The sequence below is a fragment of the Zalophus californianus genome, chromosome 1, assembly GCF_009762305.2.
Source record: "Zalophus californianus isolate mZalCal1 chromosome 1, mZalCal1.pri.v2, whole genome shotgun sequence".
NCBI classification, from domain to species: Eukaryota; Metazoa; Chordata; class Mammalia; order Carnivora; family Otariidae; genus Zalophus; species Zalophus californianus.
The window spans coordinates 75,055,455-75,078,108 of NC_045595.1; the positions used below are offsets into that span (position 1 = coordinate 75,055,455).

The 22,654-nt window shown below is 35.7% G+C and overlaps 1 protein-coding gene across 1 annotated transcript in view; it reads right to left on the reverse strand.

Moving 5' to 3' along the window:
* Positions 1-22,654, reverse strand: part of CMC1 (C-X9-C motif containing 1) — an 83,759-nt gene that overhangs the window by 44,701 nt on the left and 16,404 nt on the right. Inside the window, exon 2 of the mRNA XM_027582889.2 lies at positions 13,964-14,053. Within this exon, the coding sequence (XP_027438690.1) occupies positions 13,964-14,053 (90 nt within the window). The remainder of the gene's footprint in view (positions 1-13,963; positions 14,054-22,654) is intronic.

Sequence of the window (22,654 nt, forward strand, 5' to 3'; positions counted from 1 at the left end):
ACAAATAAAAAGATACTCATCATTACTTACCATCAGGGAAATGCAAATCAAAACTACAATGCAATGAGATATCACCTCACACCTGTCAAAACAGCTAAAATCAAAAACCTGAGAAACAACAGGTGTTGCTGAGGATGTGGAGAAAAAGGAACACTTGTGCACTGTTGGTAAGAATGCAAATTGGTGCAGCCACTGTGGAAAACAGTATGGACATTCCTCAAAAAGTTAAAAATAAAACTACCTCATGAGCCAGCAATCACACTATTGGGTATTTACCCAAAAAATATGAAAGTAATTCAAAGCGATACATGCACCCTTATGTTTACTGCAGCATTATTTACAATAGCCAAACTACGGAAGCAGCCCAAGTGTCCATGGATTGATGAACTGATAAAGAAGATATGGTATATACATGCAATGGAATACTACCTGGTCATAAGAAAAAAAAAAAAAGAATGAAATCTTGTCATTTGCAACGACATGGATGGAGCTAGGGACTATTATGCCAAGTGAAATAAGTCAGAGAAAGACAAATACCATCTAATCTCACTCATATGTGTAATTTAAAAAACGAAACAAACCAGCAAAGGGGAAAAAGAGAGACAAACCAAGAAACAGACTCTTAACTACAGAGAACAAACTGATGGTTACCAGAGGGGAGATGAATGCGGGGATAGGTTAAAAAGGTGATGGGGGGGGGGCGCCTGGGTGGCTCAGTTGGTTAAGCGACTGCCTTCGGCTCAGGTCATGATCCTGGAGTCCCGGGATCGAGTCCCGCATCGGGCTCCCTGCTCGGCAGGGAGTCTGCTTCTCCCTCTGACCCTCTTCCCTCTTGTGCTAACTCTCATTCTATCTCTCTCAAATAAATAAATAAAATCTTTAAAAAAAAAAAAGGTGATGGGGATTCAGAAGTGCACTTGTCAGTGATGAGCACTGGATGATGTACGGACTGTATTCAGCTGTATTGTACACCTGAAACTAATGTAACACTGTATGTTAACTGGAATTAAAATAAAAAAGAGAAAATACTCATAAACCCCTTTCATGACATTGTGCTGATCTGTATCTCTAGCCAGCAGTGTGCATACCTGCTTCTCCAAAGCCTCTTCAACATTGTACACGATACGTTTTCTTACCCACAAAGACTTCATCGTGGACATGATTAGAATTCTATACTTGTTTACCTTTTTCTTATAACAGTTACATACAAGGAAATAAATCTTAAGTATAGCACTCCATGAAACAAAATATACACACCTCTGCATCACAAACCAACAAAATACAGAACATTAAAAATCACTCCAGTAAGTTCCTTTAAAGTTCCTTTCCAATTAGTCCTACTCGCACCCTAATGGTGCAACCATCATTTGGATTAGTTTAGCCTATTCTAGAACATAGCTTTTTTTTTTTTAAAGTATGTACTTTTATATTTCTTTTATATTTTACTCAGAATAAAGTTTTGAGATTCATCTGTGTTGTAATGTATAACAGGAGTTATTCAACTTTATTGTTAGAGTATTCCGTTGTACTTGTACACCGCAGTTAGGCTATCCCTTCTCCTTTTGAGAAATATCTGGCTTATTTTCCATTTTTGGCTCTTATAAAAAATCTACCATAAGCATTATTATACAGAAATGAAACTAACGTTGAAATGATTCGTTTCTCCCGGGTAGAGTTGCTGGGTCATTGTGGGCAGGTATGTGGTTAGTGAATATTTTCAGTGTTTTAACTGTGGGATCCTATCTCCCCTACAACGTATAGTGGGTAGCAGCTCAAAGTTTGGTGACTGAGTGGCTTAACTGAGTGGCTTGGAATTTGCTCCATAGGTAGTTTAGGACTGAGCCAGAGACACAGAGTTTATACACAATATAAGGCTCACCTTCTCTAGCTCTCAACTTGTTGGGATTTATGCTCTTTCCCTCCTCTTACACCATCACAAATAAAAACAAAGTTTTCTAAGTCGTTACACTAAATCCTGTTTTTGGTCCTTCAGACCAGTAAGACTAAAGGGTTTTTTTTGTTTGCTTGTTTGGTCAGAGTTGCAGCCACCTTACAAGATGGAGACTCACCCCGTACTATTCCCTTCCTTCAGTGTGACTCCCCTCTGATTTCTAATTGCTTTTGTCTACACTCAAATGCCTTCTTGTTATTTTTACATTTTGTTCATAGTTTATAGTTGTTTTCTGCAGAAAGACATGTACAATAAGAGCTACTAGGCCATGCCAGAAGCTGAACTTCTCCATTATGAACTTTTAAGTCATACCAAGTTTGCAGGTTACATATAGTACTGTAGGTATGGTTTGCAATTCACCCACTGCAAGTGAGGGCAAGTATTTTTCATGTTTAATAATATGTAATTTGTCAAAAAGAAACTCTGTCCTCTGTTCATTTTTTAAATTGGATATTTACCAATTCCTTACTGATAAGTCTTTAAGGATAGCAAACCTTTGTCACATACGCTACAAATATATTTTCCTTATTTGTGATCTATTATGTTTATATGACATATGTGACATACAAAAAGTTTCATTTTTTATATTTAGTTTTGTATTATGAAATATAACATTTGATTCCTTAGAAAATACATGTTCATCATGGGAAATGAAAAAAAAATCCATTCTATGAAAATAAAAATCACCTATCATTCTCCTTCTTCCTCCAATACCCTTTTATGGCTGTTTTTTAAAAACCAGTTATACTTCCAGTCATTTGGTAGCCTGTTTAACATTATCTGCTGAAATTGAAGTTTTATATAGTGTATGACCCAGAAATCCCATTTCTCTGCTATAGATTATAGCACATTCATATAATAGTGCAATATGGCAATGGAAATGAAGGAACTATTACTATATGCAAAAACATGGATGAATCTAACAAATATAATGTTGAGTAAAAGAATCCAGGCACAGAAGATCATATACTGTATGGTTCCATCTAAACTAAAGCACAGGCAAACTAATCTATGCAGTTCTGTCAAAAGGATAGTTATTTTGGCAGAGCAGGAAAAGGACAGTGATTGGGAAGAGACCAAAAGAAGGGTGGCTTCTGGTAATTTCTATTTCTTGACTTCTACAGTGGTTACACATATGTTTACTCTGTCATAATTCATCAAGCTATACATTTATAATCTGTGCATGTAGGATATAAAAAAGCTTAATGTTTTCATTCTGAAGAATATGAAAAAGCTATGCAGAGAGAAAGAACCTATGATCCACCTTCTTCTCATGTTTCAGATACTTACTAAATTTTGGATATATTTACTTTTTCTAACATATCTGTAATGGTGTTACAACTATACCATGTATATGATTTTATATAATGCCCTTTTACTTAGTGAATGAACATGTTCACATTTGTTAATGATCCTTCATAGACTCCACATATTTTGTTGAGTGATATCTTTCATAAGATATAAGGTAATGGAAATCAAAGAGTTTCAATTCTAGTAAAAAATAATCAAAGAAGTACATATTGTTAACTGTTATAAAAATAAGGAAAACATTCAAGTTCAATGCATAAATTATGCTGTACGGGTATGACTGCATTTTTAACGAGCAAATAGTCTGTAGTTTGTGTGGGTATAGGGCTAGAGCTCCAAAGTGTGCCATAGGAAAGATCAGAAATGTTCCCAGAAAATGAAATAAAAATTCAGAATTGCTTAAGCTACAGAAGAAAATAACTTTTCCATCTTGGTGAAGTCTGGGATAAATAATACACAGCACACACAATCCAGCAACAGAAAAGTATTAAATAGAAATAAACTAGCACACAGGCAAGAAAAAACAAATACTAGGCAGAGCATATAATCACCACCAAATCTACCACCCATGACAGACACAGCTAACTGATCTAATCACAGGGCTTTTTTTTTTATTTTATTTTATTATATTATGTTAGTCACCATACATCACCAGTTGTCAATGCAGTGATCCATGATTCATTGTTTCCGTAGAACACCCAGTGCTCCACGCAGAACGTGCCCTCTTTAATACCCATCACTGGGCTAACCCATCCCCCACCCCACCCGCCTCTAGAACCCTCGGTTTGTTTCTCAGAGTCAATAGTCTCTCATGGTTCATCTCTCCCTCCGATTTCCCCCGTTCATTTTTCCCTTCCTTCTCCTAATGTCCTCCATGCTCTTCCTTATGTTCCACAAATAGATGAAACCATATGATAATTGACTTTCTATGCTTGACTTATTTCACTTAGCATCATCTCCTCCAGATCCATCCATGTGGATGCAAGAGGTCGGTAGTCATCCTTTCTGATGGCTGAGTAATATTCCATCGTATATATGGACCACATCTTCTTTATCCATTCGTCTGTCGGAGGGCATCTCGGCTCCTTCCGCAGTCTGGCTCTTGCAGACATTGCTGCTGCGAACATTGGGGTGCATGTGCCCCTTCTTTTCACTACATCTGCGTCTTTGGGGTAAATACCCAGGAGTGCAATTGCTGGGTAATGACACTGTTTCTGACTGATCCCCTTTGTAGTATGCTAGGCAGCCACTTCCAGCTGATTAAAGTCAGCATAAAGTATATTTGCTATCTTTGACATAGTTAAATGGTATGTTAATGGAAGAGCACTCAACTGGGAATTAAGATACCTGGATTCTAATATCAACTCTGATATATTAACCAGTCACACCACACTGAAGAGGTAACTTAATCCATTTACTGTGTAGGAGACCATGTCCTCAGATTCCCCTCTGTGTCTGGCACCATTATTTTCCCCATGAGTAATGAGGTACAGTTTGTTAAATTATCAACAAACAAACAGACAAACAAATCAGTGTAGCTATGATTCGCTCTGGAAGGGAAATGGTCTATGTGGAATCTTTAAGGAAAACCAAGAAATAAAAATGTCAGTTTTTGATACCAGAACTATTGCAGTTGCATAAACATTCTACTCCCTTGTTTCCCTTTAAAATAATTTTTACCACTGTTTAATACAGTGGTTTCAAACTTAGATGTCTACTAGACACCTCAGAGTTAACATGTCCAAAACTAAACTCTTAATCCATCAATCACCAAAAACTAAACTAAAATAATAGTATTTCTCCACACACATTCTTCCTCATCTCTGGTCACTACAGTCCCATCATTTTACTTGTTCAGGACAAATAACAGGAAGGTATCTCTTTCATGTTGCCTCTACTTTCAAAATACATCTCAAATGTCTCATCCTCACCTCCACTGCTACCACCCTTTTAATCCACCATCACGTCCTTAACCTGTGTCCCTGATTCTCCCCTTGACCCTAATGCATTTACACTTAGCACAACAGTGAGGGATGCTACTGAATAGTAAACCAGACCCTGTCTCTTTCCACTGCTCTAAGCCAACAACGTCTTGCCATTTCTCTCCTTAATACCTCCAGGTCCTCAGTACCAAAAGACCCAAAAGGATTCTACCCCCAGTTACTTTGCTGACCCCTTCACCTTTCACTCTTCTCCTCCCTCATTCTACCTTGCCACAGTGACCTTTTAGGTGTTCCTCAAACATGTCAGCTTCGTCTAGTGCCTCAAGGTCTGCATGTACTGTTTACATCGCTCTTCCCAGAGATAGCTGCACATCTCACTCCTTCACCTCGTTCACGAATTTTGTCCAAATGTCACTTTCTCAGTGAGAACTATACTGACCACCTATTAGAAACTGCAGTCCTGGGGCGCCTGGGTGGCTCAGTCAGTTAAGCATCCAACTCTTGGTTTTGGCTCAGGTCACGATCTCAGGGTTGTGGGATTGAGCCCCACGATGGGCTCTGTGCTCAGCACAGAGTCTGCTGGAGATTCTCTCCCTCTGCCCTTCCCACTGCATGCACGCTCTTTCTCTCTCTCTCCAATTAAATAAAATCTTAAAAGGAAAGGAGGGAGGGAGGAAGGGAAGAATGGAGGGAGGGAGGGAGGGAGGGAGGAACTGCAGTGCCCTTCTAGCATTCCCCATGGCCCTCACTCAACTTTTTCTCCAGATCACTTATATTTACTTATAATAACCTACAATATTTATCTCCCTCCTTCATTGAAACGTAAGGTCCGTAATGGTAGGAATTTTTGTCTGTTTCATTCATTGTTCATATAATGGTGGCTGGGAAATACTCAGCAAACATTCTGAATGACTATGTTCCATATAACCCTAATGTTCCATTCAAGTGCTTAAGGGAACCTGAAAATTCTGTTTTTGCTTGTAAAAATATATCTTTAGGGGCACCTGGGTGGCTCAGTCGGTTAAGTGTCTGCCTTCAGCTCAGGTCATGATCCCTGGGTTCTGGGATCTCCCGGCTTCTCCCTCTCCTGCTCCCCCTGCTTGTGCTTTCTCTCTCTCTCTGTCAGGTAAATAAATAAAATCATATATATATGTATATCTTGAGTGATATAACTGGGTAACACTAAAATATATGCAAATAGTACTATTGAATGCTAACATACTGGAGACAACCAATATGTTAAAATATGATGCCAGATAAACTTATTTGGGGGCCTCAGATCAAAATTTTTCTCATAGCTGTTTAATTGAATGATACTCCAAAAATCCGAGTAAATCATAAGAAATCATTACTATTTAGACTACTATTTTATATGATTTAGGATTTACTCTATATTTTGTATTCCTCAAAAAAGCAAGCCAGAAAAATGAACTGGAAGACGAGACACATACTAGGCTATAACTGTAATCTACAACATCTGATTTAAAATTTGCTTCATGAAAATAATGCAACAACACTGTTTCCATCTGTTCATTCTGTAAATGTAACAAAATTAAACATACTACAATAAAATACTGCTTTTATCTGTTTTATACATTACAGTTCCAAGCAAATTCTAGCCCCCTGTAAAAAGGAACTGATTATTTTTGAAATGGTTCAAAATCTAAATGCATTCCAGAGTTTTGTACAAACCAGATTTCCCCTTTATCTTTCCAACAGACAGGATTCTTCTAAGAATGTATTTCAGTCAAAATACAATTATTTGTATTTGCAAAAAGTTAACCAGTCATCTGCTTTGATTATCTGGAAAGAATGTCAATTACAACTCAAGGATCATCAGTTAGCTGAAATGTGATTTTGTACTCAGATTTTATAAACAAGGATGGTACTGTTTAAAGACCATACCTAATTTTGGATTAATTTCTCAGAAAAGAATTTAAAACTATTACAGCAAAATCATTGAAAGGTGAGGCCTAGGAAAACTAGGGAAATAATAAAAATTTGTTAATGAAGTAATCACAGAACAGTTAGCTCATATTTTATATTAATATTTATTCATCTTAACAATATTCCTAAGTTTCAAGTCACGTAATTCTTTGCTTTTGTGTTCAAATGTAGACTTTTCACACTTATACCTTCAAAAATAAGCTGCATAAATTAGTTGTTTTAGATATTAAATTCATCTGCCCTGACAAAACTCCCTGCTAATCTAGTCATTTAAAGATTTAGCATTTAAAGATTTAACTTACTTCTAAAACTAAAACAGACTACACTTCTCTCAGTGAGAAGAAAACTAACCAATTTATTCAAGATTACTTAGGTACAATTATAATTACAAAATTGCCTTGTTATTCAAAAACAAGACAATCATAATAAGCTATTAAGTCTTACAATACAGGTATGAATTAACAAACATAACTGAGAACCACTATATCAATAAGTAATGACCACTATATACTTGGCTCAGTTGTTTTAAAAATAATTCAGCTGTATTTGTCAGATATAAGTCTACTACTCATCATGTCATGACTTTAGGCCTGAGAGGCATACATAAGTACTTATTGGCAATTAAATTGTATTATGTCCATGTGCAGAAAGGGGTGAACATGGCAGGCCTGATGCTGCTATCTTTAGAAAAGCCTGTTTGCAAGGTTGGCCTTTAAGCTGGTGTCTAACAACTTGGATTTTGGGAGTGTTCCCATCGTTCCCTAATTGCTAAGAGTGGCTTACTGTGTCTAAACTGTTTGTGCAAACCATATGGTTTATGCTGAACACCTGCTTTCCTTATGGAAGTCTTGAAATTTTGGTAATGCTAACCAAAGGATGCCCATGTGACCAGCTCCTAATAAAAATTCTGAGGACTAAGTCTCTAATGAGTTTCCCTTGTACACAACATTTCACACATGCTGTCACAATGCCACACTGGAGGAATTAAGCACATCCTGAGCGACTTTACTGGGAGAGGGCTCGCGGAAGCTTACGCCTGGTTTCCTCCGAACTTCATCTGATGTGCCTTTTCCCTTTGGGTGTAATAAATCTTAGCATGAGTATGAATAGGTCATGAGTCCAGTGCAAGGCCAAAGAAGGGGAACTGTACCTTCTCTTTATATTTCTTAGAGTACATAACCTACTCTTATACATAACAGATATGCATCATATTTGGTGATTTTACATATTTTACCCTCCTAGTATATCCAAGTTAGTTATCTCCATTTCAGTGTTAGTTAACACTGGTGAACTGTTAAATGGCAAAAATATACGTGGTGATAACACACCATTCAAACAACAAAGGACAAGTTTTTGGCAGATACAAGTAACGCAGTTGGATAAAAGATTGGTTTCTTTTGACTATTGGCAGTCTGCAGTCCTCCAATTTGTTTTAATAATGTTTTAATGTTTACAGGCTCACCTGTAAACATCCTAAAGAATATCCAAAGCATTCTTAATTTGATTTTGTCAGTTCATATTGTCTTTGGAATTTATAAAATGTAACATATTTAATTGCATGTGACTGACAGAAGACGACAGGCATTTTATGTTAACTACAGATCTGCAAGGTCTCTAGGAAATGAACAATCCGTGCTTCCTTATGCTTTATAGAATTCCTTTAGAACTAACCCCACCTATATTGGGCAAAAGATCAAAAAGACTGCTGTAGAAGACACTAATACAAAAGAAACATTAAAATAAAGTAAAAGAAAGCCCAAAGGATGAAAGGAGCTAGTAAGCAGCAGTTACATCTAGGTTAGAGAGAGCTCCAGGCCATCCCTGATGATAGGGTACTTCTTTGGTCTTGATGGGTCATAGAAACAAGAAAAAAAAGTTATTTTTATTTTTTTTATTTTTTTATTTTTTTAAAGATTTTATTTATTTATTTGAGAGAGAGAGAGAATGAGAGATAGAAAGCATGAGAGGGAAGAGGGTCAGAGGGAGAAGCAGACTCCCCGCTGAGCAGGAAGCCCGATGCGGGACTCGATCCCGGGACTTCAGGATCATGACCTGAGCCGAAGGCAGTCGCTTAACCAACTGAGCCACCCAGGCGCCCCAAGAAAAAAAAGTTATTTTTAAATCTAACTTTGGTATTCAACATGGAAGCCTTATATCAAATGCCAACTATGCAATTCAAAAAAAGCAGCAAAATATAATGAATTTTTACAAAACAGTAATTCAGTGACTCTATCTCTCATGGACTATTTCCAGAAGAAAAATTGTAACACAAGACTGCATACTTTACTTATATGCATATTATATATAACTGTATATATGACAAACTATATATATATCATATAACATATGATACAGTATTACTAACATAGAAAATATAAATTAAATTAGCAAAGAGTCAAACATATGGAAAAAGTCATTGAATGAAAAGTAACCTCCAGAGGTCATCAAACCATCTTCCTAAAACACCTCAAGTTGGTAACTCCGGGATCCAAGAAAAGCAATGATTCTACCATCACACTTGATGGAAGAGAATTTGTTTTGGCTTTTGGGAAATGGGAGACCTGGAGACAGGCATGACATTTTAGAATTTTTCTTCAGTTTCATTCCCAACATAGTCAGTGTTCATTGTGTTAACATTTAAAAATACACTTTGGTAATTTTAGTGGCTCTATTTACTGCCAATATCACTGGCAAAAGAAGAATACTATAAAATTTAGTTGTCCATCTAAACGAATTGATCACTTTCTTTTCTGTTGATATATATACTCTACCAACAGTTAATCTTATCTAAGTGTATATAACAAGATCAGCATTCTCAATTCTGTATCTAATCTCTAAGTCAAGCCACCTTTACTCATCAAATCAAAGTTAAATTCCAAAAGAAAAGGTGATGAGTACTATTTTTCTACTCAAAACAAAAAAACCCCAAAAAAGCATATTTTATAAAGACAAAGATTGTCAAGTTGACACCAGTTTAATATGTTACCCAGAAGCTGAGATTTTCTTGTTTCTGGTTATAGTTTTCCTTATTTGAAATCAGTTACTGTGACTTTATAAAAATTCACTGTAGAATAAGAATTCTGAATTGTAAATAAAAATTAAATTTTAGAAGTATTAAGGCTTATAACAATGAAACATTCTGAATATTATTGGCTACTTAAGACAAATTTTAATTGTGTTTAAACATAAGATAAAATATGCAACTCAGACTAAATCAGTGTATAGTAAAAACCAATAGTATATATATATATAGATAATGAAGGTATCATGCAAACTGGTTAAAAATTATAATGAAGAGAGAACTAGTAAGAATATAGCAACCTGGCTGAAATTGATATTCATTAGGGTACTCTTCACATCAATAGGGAGCATTTGGACTCTGTGGTCTTTATCAGTGTCCCAGCTGGTAATGGTTGAAGGTTAATGCCTTACCCCATTCTGTTCAATTTTCTATCCTAATTAGCCCTCCAAATCTATAGCTGTGAGCACCAAGTGTCTGTGCTCAAAAGAAACTAATTAATGCTAGCAAATTAGATCAAGTCCAAAGATCCAACAGCCAAACTCTTAGTTAAATGCTCCTTGTTAATAGGAAGTGTAGCTGTCAATAACTGCTGTTGGTGACTATAATGAGGCATCTTTCTTTCATTGAAAGTGATTTCATTTCTCTTTGTCCTTGGAAAAGCTGTTCCATTCCCTTCACAAACCCAAGTTGCTGGCACTGTGACCCAGTTCTTATGATCAGCTGGGTTGAAATGACATGCAAAAAATTAAACAGAAAAGCTTTCCTACATAATCAGGTTTAAGGCATTTAGCAGAAAGCCAGATCACTTATTAAAATTCCTATATCTTTACCCAAGAACTATATACATAATGCTTTTATATAAATTCCTACAATTATTTAATAAAGCAAAGGCTGTAAGTAGTAAATAAACTACAAGGGAAGTGTCCTGATTCTAAATTACATCTTATGTTCAGTTCAAATGTAGCTCTTCTGCTGCTGCTTAATACCAACGTATGCTCTTTACTAAATCACATGATTAAGCAAGAAGAATTTACTAAAGAGTACTGTTTTATACAATAATCAATTTTAGATTCTCTAACACTGTTTTAAACCATATGGCCTAAAAAAAATCAATATATGATTATGTATAAAAGATTCAAATATTCAAAAATCAATTGTTATAACATGTTCTAATAGGGACAAATGCATTGCAATAACCCAAGCAGATGTCAAATTTTAAGATGGTTTCAGTCTTAAGATTTTAAGTATATTAAAAAAAAAAACTTAACCAAGTCAACATCCTAAACAACTTAACTTTTGATAAAGCAAAAAATAAACATTTTTTCTGTACCACTCATTATATGATAGTCGTTGTGCAACACAAACTTACAAATATTTTAAAGTTATACTCTCTTTCTTTCATTTAAAAAAACCAAAAACAGTTTCACCGTCTATGAGTAAACAAAGGCAGTTCTGAAACCCAAACCCAATTCTGCATTTTCATCTGAATCATGTGAGTAAAAACTCAATCTATAACTGAGTTAGCTAGCTTTTTTCATTCTAAATATCAGAATAATGTGTTAAAAACAGCATAAATACAGCTCATATTTATAACTTCGAACCAATATATCAGTAATAAGTAAATTTTCCTGGTAGTGAAATTTTAGCCCTGTAATTTCATCACACACTGTTAATTTTTATCCTCCCTCACCTGAGTCAGGAGAGGTATTTTTTTTTTTTCCCCCAAGTTCTAAGGCAAGGGGAGAATTATCTCTTGAGACTATCAGCATTACACCTGCCAATTCCAGATTTGCAGCAAGGCCTGTCTGCAGGTGGCAATGGGTTAGTTTCTCCTGACACCTGGGGGTGTGGGTGGAAGGAACCTTCCTTCCTGATTAAACAACTACTTCACAGTGAAAGCAAAACTGGTATCACAGAATGATACTAAGTAATTATTGATAACATTACTTATGGATGGATTTAACTTAAATCTTATGAATGGATTTGAAACTGGAATAGGTCATAATAAGTCATCTAAGAAACAGAAAGGACCATCACACAATGTCCATTCTGAGGAATTACTCTTCTTTTACTGCTTCAATCCATGGATTCCAAAGGTCATTCTCTAAGGAGAACACCATCAGAGGGACAGAAACGTTCCCGGCATCCAAACATTACTGACATGGTCCCCAAACTACAGTTGACACAGCTTGGCTCCCCTGTAGAGAAACCTGCTGTGGAATTACAGCCCATCATCCTTACAAGAATCACTGAGGTCCCTCAAGGAAGAAGACTACAGGGAAAGGTGAAGAAGGGAGACAGGAAACAGTCTACATCAACAAAAATTTTACCACTATTTCTTTTAGACAGCCATTCCAGGAGGTAGACTTGTTTAAAAAGACATTTCTACAGTAATATTGCCATCTGCTTTTCTAATGACCCTCCATATATGGCCTCATTTTTTACCTTCCACTGCTTTGTTTACATGTTTTCACTAAATATTATATACTAATCAACAGCATCTCTCTAGATTTACAGAATACAGGAGTATCTCATGTTAAGAAACATTTTCTAAAGAAAACAGGCATATGTGGGTGCCTAATGCATGCATTTACATAAATACCTTCCATTTAGAAATGTAAAATATAGGGGCACCTGGGTGGCTCAGTCGCTAAGCATCTGCCTTCGGCTCGGGTCATGATCCCAGGGTCCTGGGATCGAGCCCCATATCGGGCTCCCCGGTCCGCGGGAAGCCTGCTTCTCCCCCTCCCACTCTCCCTGCTGGTGTTCCCTCTCTCGCTGTGTCTCTCTCTGTCAAATAAACAAAATCTTTAAAAAAAGAAATGTAAAATATAGAAAAGTAAAAAAATAAAAAACAAAAAGACTCACTGTAAGTACTACTGAGATTCCATTAACAATTCAGTAATAGACAATGGCACCAAAGAAAATCACCTTAGAATATACATCTGTAAGAATATATTGATGAAGAAAAAACAGGTACATGTTACCTTTGAGGTTTCTCTTTCCCTATCAAAATCACCAGAATTACTTGTTTCTCTAAAATACTCATAACCAAGTTTTTCTCTATATATGTAACTGTACTTCTGGGGAAAAAAATTTTTACTAATAATTTGGGAGAATATTTTTTATTTTTTTATTGTTACGTTAATCATCATACATTACATCATTAGTTTTTGATGTAGTGTTCCATGATTCATTGTTTGTGCATAACACCCAGTGCTCCACGCAGAACGTGCCCTCTTGAATACCCATCACCGGGCTAACCCATCCCCCTACTCCCCCCAGAACCCTCAGTTTGTTTTTCAGAGTCCATCGTCTCTCATGGTTCGTCTCCCCCTCCGACTTACTCCCCTTCATTCTTCCCCTCCTGCTATCTTCTGCTTTTTTTTTTCTTAACATATATTGCATTGTTTCAGAAGTACAGATCTGTGATTCATCAGTCTTGTACAATTCACAGCGCTCACCATAGCACATACCCTCCCCAATGTCTATCACCCAGCCACCCCATCCCTCCCACCCCACCCCTACTCCAGCAACCCTCAGTTTGTTTCCTGAGATTAAGAATTCCTCATATCAGTGAGGTCATATAATTTGGGAGAATATTTTTAAATTGTAAATGAATTGAACACCGTCTGGAAGTTCTGAAAGCTGAAATATTGGTATCTCCGTGAAAGGGTGAGAAGCAATTCATACATATTAATTCATTCACTACTTGACTCTGAGGCTAAGGATTAAATTCAGATCATATTATAAAAAATGTATTTGATATTTATATGAATATTTGAATCTTACCTTGAACTTGTTCAGAACATCTCTCTCGGGCTTTTTCTCTCATTATTTTAGGAATCAAAACATCCTTTTCGACATGTCTGAGATGCTGCCCTGGGGGTGGGGGGGAGCAGAGATCTTTCTTTAATATAGTGAAGTCTCACGTAAATCACCAGTTTAGGGAAAAAATAAGCACTCTGGTTTACTCAAAATGAAAACCTATACAAATATACTAAAAACTGACTCTTACAACCTCATAAAATTGTGATTATTTTAGTCAGTAAAAATCATTAAGTATTTTTTATATACAACAGAAAAAAATGTGGGACACAAGCAGTGTGTTTCTAAAAATTTCTACAAGCTATATTGCAACACTTTTATTTGAAAACATATTCCATGCAGTCTTGTCAAAATTAAAGTCATAAACTAAAACATATAATTTCTGGGACGCCTGGGTGGCTCAGTTGGTTAAGCGTCTGCCTTCAGTTCAGGTCATGATTCCAGGGTCCTGGGATTGAGTCCCACGTCAGGATCCCTGCTCGTGGCAGGGAGCCCACTTCCCCCTCTGCCTGCCGCTCCGCCTGCTTGTGCTCTCTCTCTGACAAATAAAATAAAATCTTTAAAAAAAATAAATAAAACATTATAATTTTCCTTCTTAATATAATCCACAAAAAGAGGATTTTTATCAATACGGAGATTCAAGGATAAATGAAGAGATCCAAGATTAAGAGACACATGAGTAGTTTCTCAACCCAGTAATAAGAGTAGCCTAAGAAAGAAAGAACTGGCAGAAGAAAAAGTAGAACTACACATGCATATAAAAACACAGCACGTGAGACTTCTGTGCATTTTAAACAAAACCACCACAATTAGACTAAAACGGTAGACAAAGCACCTGCTCCAGAGACCTACCAGCTCCTTAAATTCATAGAGTCCTGAAAAACAAAGGGGTAGATGTCCTCAGAGAAACCAAAATAATCAGGAATCTCTTTGAAAGATAAAAGGCAGATGAGATCAGATTAAAGGAGGTAATCATATACTCAAGACTTTTTCCCCAGGAAAAAACTGATGCCCAAAGTGGAGACTGCTCCATGCACTGAAGCAGCAGAAATGTGAAGAGACTTCCCTGAAGGATACAAAAGCATTATTTGTTGAAATGCCTCCGTAGGAGCAAGTGGGTCACCTCTTCTGCTGCCTTTAGACCATGGGTAAAAGAAGTAAATACATGTAGTTACCCCCAAAGGATCAGGAAGTTTCCCAGTATCTAGTGACACCCAGGAAGACCAGGAACCCCTAAACTTTTCCTGGTACTATGCAATTCCTAACCACCTCTGGATACAGGCAACTATGAACTGAGAGTATTTGCAGAGAGTGTAAAAGGGCATCTCAAAAAGCAAACAAAATCAACAACAGCCAAGAATCACCTAAATTGGACGGGCCCAATTTAGGTGAAAGGGGGAAACCAAATGTAATTAATCAAGAAATATCCAAATCTTGGAGAGTTAAAAGAGTAAAAAAAAAAAAAAAGATTTTAAAGTATAATAAATAGACTGAGGCAAATAAAAAGACGAGTCCTCAGAAAGAAATGGATTAGAGATTACCTACGCGAACTCTGAAGAAATATCTGAAGGTCAAAACTCCTAAGAGCTTCAAAAGGGAGAAAATATCCACACAGAGGAATGAGATACATGAAGACAATGGAGAAATAACTTCAAAGCTCTGAGAGTGAATTACTTTACATCCAAGGGTTCCAAAGCCAATTAAGAGTGCAGTTAAAGATATTTTCAGGTATGTAGGGACTGAAACCTCTTGCAAATCCTACTGAAATGAAGTGACCCCTATTGTTGTGCAACAAGCCATCAATCAAACTTAGTGGTTTAATGAGAGACCATGGACTCTGAAAAATAAACTGAAGGTTCTAGAGGGGAGGAGGGTAGGGGGATGCGTTAGCCTGGTGATGGGTATTAAAGAGGGCACGTTCTGCATGGAGCACTGGGTGTTATGCACAAACAATGAATCATGGAACACTACATCAAAAACTAATGATGTAATATATGGTGATTAACATAACAATAAAAAAATAAAAAAAAAAACCTTAGTGGTTTAAAACAATTTGTTATGCTTGGAGAGCCAACAGGCTAGAACTTCAGAAAGGTGAGGCAGAATTGACTGTTCTCTGCCTCACAGTATCTTGGGGCCTCCTCTAGGAAGAGTCAAATGACTGGCATTGACATCAACAGCTGCAAAAGCTGAGGCTGGAGGATCTACTTTCAAGATGATGTCTTTCTTCACTTACGTATTTGACCTCTGGGCTGGAATGGCTAATGAACAGGCTCAGTGAGGACTGTAAACTAGAGCAGCTATGCATGGCTTCCCCAAGGGGTTTGGCTTCTCACAGTGCAGCAGGTAGGTTCTGAGAGGGAGCAATCTAAGAAGGAATGTCTAAAGAGCAAGCAGTTCCAAGAAAACCAAGTGAAAGCAATCTGGCCTTTCCTGACCCTGTCATAGAAGCCAGGAAGCATCATTCCTACAGCACTACATTGATCAAGTCACTAAGGACAGGCTATACTCAAGTGCAGGGGAATGAAGACTCCATTCTTTATTGCAAGGCCACATTACAGAAGAGCATGAGGAATGGAAGATAATGTTGTGACCTTCTTTGTAAAACAAAACGTGCCATAATAAAGAATATACTCTGATAAAATAAAAACGAATCCATGATGTACAAATGTGAAATATATAAAACATATTAGAAAAACATATTTAAATTTACATATTAAAATTGTAAAATACTTGAACCACATTATCAACTACTTTGACCCATTTACAGAATATTCCTCTTAATAACAGTTGAATATTAACCAAGATAAAACAGAGTCTGGACTATGAAACAAATCTCAGTAAATTTAAAAGAATTCAAATCATACAAAGTATGTTCCCTGACACCAATGTAATTAAGTTAAAAATCAGTAACAGAAAAATGTCTTGATAATCTCCAAATATTTGGAAACTAAATAACATGCTTTTAAATAACCCATGGGTCTAAGAAGAAATCAAAAGGGAATTAAAGTATTTTGAAATAAATGAAAATGAAAATAAAACCTACTATAATTTGTGTGATGTAGTTAAAACAGTACTGAGAGGAAAATCTGTAGCACTAAAAGCCCACAATTGAGAAAGAAGGATGGTCTTAAATCAATGACATAAGCTTCCACCATGAGAAACCAGAAAAAGAATAAACACAAAATAAAGATCAAAGTCAAAATCAATAAACTAGAAGATAAACAAAATAATAGAAGGAATGAAACCAAAGCTGATTCTTTGCGAAGATTATTAAAATTGATGTCACCAGCCAGGAAAAAAAGAGGTATCACAAACATTAGAAATGACACAGTTTTAAATGATTATCTTTTCAAATATTTTTTAAATGTAGGCCAATAAAATTGACAGCACAAACAACCAAAGGTAACTCGAGAAGACGCAGAGAGATAACCACTATAGCCCTGTATCTACTGAGGAAATTGAATCTGTAGTTAAAAGCTTTCTCCCAAAAAATCATAGGTAGCCTCACGTGAATTTGACCATTTAAAAAATAAATAATACCAATTCCATACAAACGCTTACAGAAAATTGAAGTTTATCCTGATACCAAAACCAGGCAGACATTACAAGGAAACTACAAGCCAATATCTCATCAACATAGATGCAAAAAATCTTAATGAAAAATTAGCAAATTAAATCCAATAATATAAAAACGGATACTACTTCATGACCAAATGAGGTCTATCCCAGGATTGCAAGATTTACTTAACATTCAAAAATTGATAAATGTAATGCATCAGACTAAAAAGCTAAAAAAGGAAAAACACATGGTTATAATAGACACAGAAGATACATCTGACAAAATCCAACATCCATTCCTAATAAAACCTTCCAGTAAAGTAGAAACAGAAGGAAACTTCCTCAACATGATAAATAACAGCTACAGAAAAAACCCCACTAACGTATTTAGTGAACACCAAATGTTTTCCCCCCAAAATAGGGAACAAGGTAAAGAAGTCTGCTTTTGCCACTTCTATTTAACATTATACTTGACGTTCTAGACAGTATAATAAAGAAAAATAAAAGGCTTCTGGATTGAAAAGAAATAAAACTGTAGCTATTCAAAGGTAACATGATCATCTTTCTAGAAAATTCAATAGAATCTACAAAAAAAGCTACTAGAATGAATCAGTGAGTTCAGCAAGGTTTCCAGATATACGATCAATATACAAAAATCAAATGGAGATGACATTAAAAAATAGCTTTTTAAAAAATGAACAAAGGCTCAGGGACCTGCAAGACCAAAAAAAGAAATCTAGCACTTATTTTACCAGTCTCAGAAAAAAAGGAAAAAGAATGCAGAGACAAAAAAATATTTGAAGAAATAATGGCTGAAACCTTTCCAAATGCGGAAAAGACATAAACCTATTAATTTAAGAAAAACAGTTAAAAACCCCAAAAAACACACACCTAGACACATCATAATCAAACTTCTGAAAATGAAAGGCAAAGAAAAATCTTCAAAGCATCAGAGAGAAATATAGAACAAAGATTCAAAAGACAAAGGATTTCTCATCAGAAACCACAGATGCCAGAAGGAAGTGCATAATATTTTCAAGTACTAAAGAACTGTCAATCAAGAATTCTATATCCATCAAACATTCTTTAGGATTGAAGATGAAATAAAAACTCAGATGAAGGGAAGCTAAGGTAATTTCTTGCAGGCAGACCTATTTTCAAAGAATGGCTAGAGGAAGTTATTCAAACAGGAAAGATATGATAACAAGAGGAAACTCAGAACAACAGGAATGAAGAAAAGGCAACAGAAAGGTAAATAAACTATTCTTGAGTTTTAAATATTATTTTTGACAGAAGCAAAAATCATAGCATTCTCAATGTATATAGAGGTAATATTAAGGATGACTATACCATAAAGGGGAGACGGTAAAGCAACTTTGGTGATAGCAAGATTATCTATATTCCACTTAAGTGATAAAATGTTCACACTGGGAGACTGTAATAAACTATGTACATACAGTGTAATCTTTAAAACCACTAAAAAAAAATTTTTGAAAACACTAGATAAATCAAATGGAGTATCAACAAATGGAAAGTATTTTCTCTGACTATAATGGAATCAACTAGATACCAAGAACAAAAAGTAGCAGGAAAATCTCCTAACACTTGGAAACTAAATAGCACTCTTCTAAATAATTCATAGATCAAAGTATCAAGGAGAGTGGAAGAATACAATGACCTGAATGAAAATAAAAACAAAATTTACTAAAATTTCTAAGACAAAGCTAAAGCAGTGCTTGTAGTGCAATTTATAGCAATAAATGTTCACATTTAAGAAGAAAGTCTCAAACTAATAATCTGTGCTTCCATCTGACAAAATTAGAGAAAGGACAAAAAGAACCTAAAACAAGCAAATAAAAAAATAAAAATAAGAGCAGAATTCAGTAAAATTGACAACAGGGAAACAAATGAGATAATCACACTGAAGTGTTTTTGTTGTTGTTGTTGTTTTAGAAAAATCAATAAAATTGGCCCAGATGGCTTCACTGACAAAGTCTCTGAAATATTTATAGAACAAATAGCACCAATTCTATAGTCTTTTCCCAGTACATTTTATGAGACCAGCATTACTCTAATATCAAAAGCAAAGGCAATATTAAAAACAAAAAACACAGACCAATACTCCTCATGAATACAGACTCAAAAATTCTCAACAAAGTAATAGCAAATCGAATACAGCAATATAGAAAAAGAAAAATACACCACATCAAGTTGGATTTATTCCAGGATACAAGGTTGGTTCACTATTTGAAAATCAATCAATGTGATCTATCAACAGTCTAAAAAAAAAAAAACCATATGATCACATCAACTGAAGGAAAAAATTTAATAAATACTATTCATTAAAAACAAACAAAACTTTCAATAATAAAAAGGAACTTCTTCAACCTACAGAGTGTCTGCAAAAATCCTATAGCTAAAAAATCCTATACCACACTTAATGGTAAAACACTGAATGTTTTCCTTGTAAGAAGAGGAACATGGAGTAAAACTGCATACAACTATACACACACATATGCACGTATATAAAAACTGGTGAAAACTGAAGAGATCTACATTCTAGGTATAGTATTATACCAACTTCAGTTTCCTGCTTTTGATATTTTTTTAATTTAATTCAGTTTTATTATGTTATGTTAGTCACCATACAATACATCATTAGTTTTTGATGTAGTGTTCCATGATTCATTGTTTGCATATAACACCCAGTGCTCCATGCAGTACGTGCCCTCCTTAATACCCATCACCGGGTTAACCCATCCCCCTCCCCTAAAACCCTCAGTTTGTTTTTCCGAGTCCACAGTCTCTCATGGTTCATCTCCCCCTCCGATTCCCCCCCTTCATTTTTCCCTTCCTTCTCCTAATGTCCTCCATGCTATCCCTTATGTTCCACAAATACTGCTTTTGATATTATACTACAGTTATACAAGAAACCACCACTGAGGGAAGCAGCATGAAGGGCATGTAGGACTTTCTATAGTATTTTTTGCAACTTCCTGTGAGTCTCTAATTGTTTCAAAATAAAAAGTTAAAGGAAAAAAATTTCTGTAAGAAATCATAGGAGAAAATCTTCATGACCCAGTGTTAAACAAAGAGTTCTTATACATGACACCCAACTCATGATCCAGAAAAGAAAAAAAAAATCAATAAATTCAAACCTCATCCAAGTTAAAACTTTCACTCTACAAAAACTGCTCTTAGGAAGATAAAGACAAGCCACATAGTGGGAAAAAAATGATTCACAAATTTCATACCCGATAAAGGACTTGCATCCGATATATAAAGACTTTTTTACACTTCAACAGTAAGAAAACAATCCATTTGGAAATGGGCAAAAGACTTGAACAAACACTATACAAGGAGATATAAGGATAGCGAATAAACGTAAGAGATGCTTAACTCATTAGTCATTGGGGAAATCCAAACTAAAGTTACAAGTTACCATTAAAGACCTATTAAGACGGCTAAAAGAAAAAAAGTAATAATACTAACAAGGATGCAGAGTAACTGGATCTCTTAGACATTCCCAGTGGGAAAATTAAATGGTATATAGGCACTCTCGACGATAATCAGGCAGTTTCTTATAAAGTTAAACATACATTTACCATATAACCCAGCAAACACACTCAACAGGATTTATTCGAGAAATGAAAATATGTTCACACAAAAACCTGTGCACAGATGTTCACTGTGGCTTTACCTGTAATAGCCAAAACATGAAATTAACCCAAAAGTACTTCAAAAGGTGAATGAATGACAGTTCAAGACAATGAAATATTACTCAGCAATAAAACAGAATGAACTACTGATACACAACAGCAACAGAAACTTGGATGGATCTCAAGCGCATTATATTGAATGAAAAAAAGACCATCTCAAAGGGCTATGTGTTATGATTCCATTTATATAACATCCTTAAAGTAACATAATTAGGGTGATGGAAAACAGATCACTGGTTGCCAGTAGTTCAGAGCTGAGGAAGCAGTATGACTATTAAAAGCAAACATGAGGGATTTCCTTTGTGCTGATAGAACAGTTCTGTAAGCTGTGATCATGGTTACTTGACTATTCACAGGCAATAAAATATCATAACTATACACACACACACACACACACACCATGTAAAGTTTGGTAAAATTCAACTAGGATATGTATCTGAGTTAGCATACTAATGTCAATTCCTGGTTTCCTTAGGTACAATTAATTATAGCAGTGTGTCCCAACTTTTTTCCATTTTTACTCTAGAAGAGCCTTTTTAGAGATTTTTCTTCTAATGCCCCCATGAACTGTTAATACCACAGACACATTGTCTATCTATTTATATGCTGCATGTATAACAGTAGTTCATACATTAAAAGAGCAAGATTATTTTCTCCCTCCAATAACAATTTTTGCCCCTTTGAAGGCAATATCATATTCACTGAAGACCTGTACTATGGTTATGAGAGACAGTATCATTAGGAAAAGCTGGAGAAAAGGAACATAAAAACTGCCATGTTTTGCAGCTTGATGCGTTAAACTATTTCAAAACAAAGTTATAGTTTTAAAAAACTTAAAAATGTCTAAGAGTAAAGGACCTAGAATAACCAAAACAACATTAAAATAGAAGAACAAATTTAGATGACTTACACTACCTGATTTCAAGTGATTGCAAGTCTCACTACAAAGCTACAGCAATCAAAGTGGTGTAGTACTGGTATCATTAGGATAAACAAATAGATTCATGTAACAAAACAGAGTCCAGAAGTGTTTCCACCTATATACAGTCACTTTATTTTGACAGATTCACCAAGGTTACTGAATGAAGAAATAAAAGCAATATTTTTAAGATATTTTAGTTATTTATTTGAGAGAGCGAGAAAGAGAAAGAGAGAGAGGGCACAAGCAGGGAGGAGGGGCAGAGAGAGAGAAGCAGACTCCTCGCTGAGCAGGGAGCCCGACATGGGACTTGATCCCAGGTCCCTGAGATCATGACCTGAGCCAAAGGCAGATGCTTAACTGAATGAGCCACCCAGGCACCCAATAAAAGCATTTTCAACAAATGGTGGTAGACCTGGATAAAAATGGAGGGGGGAAAAATATCAGCCTAAACCT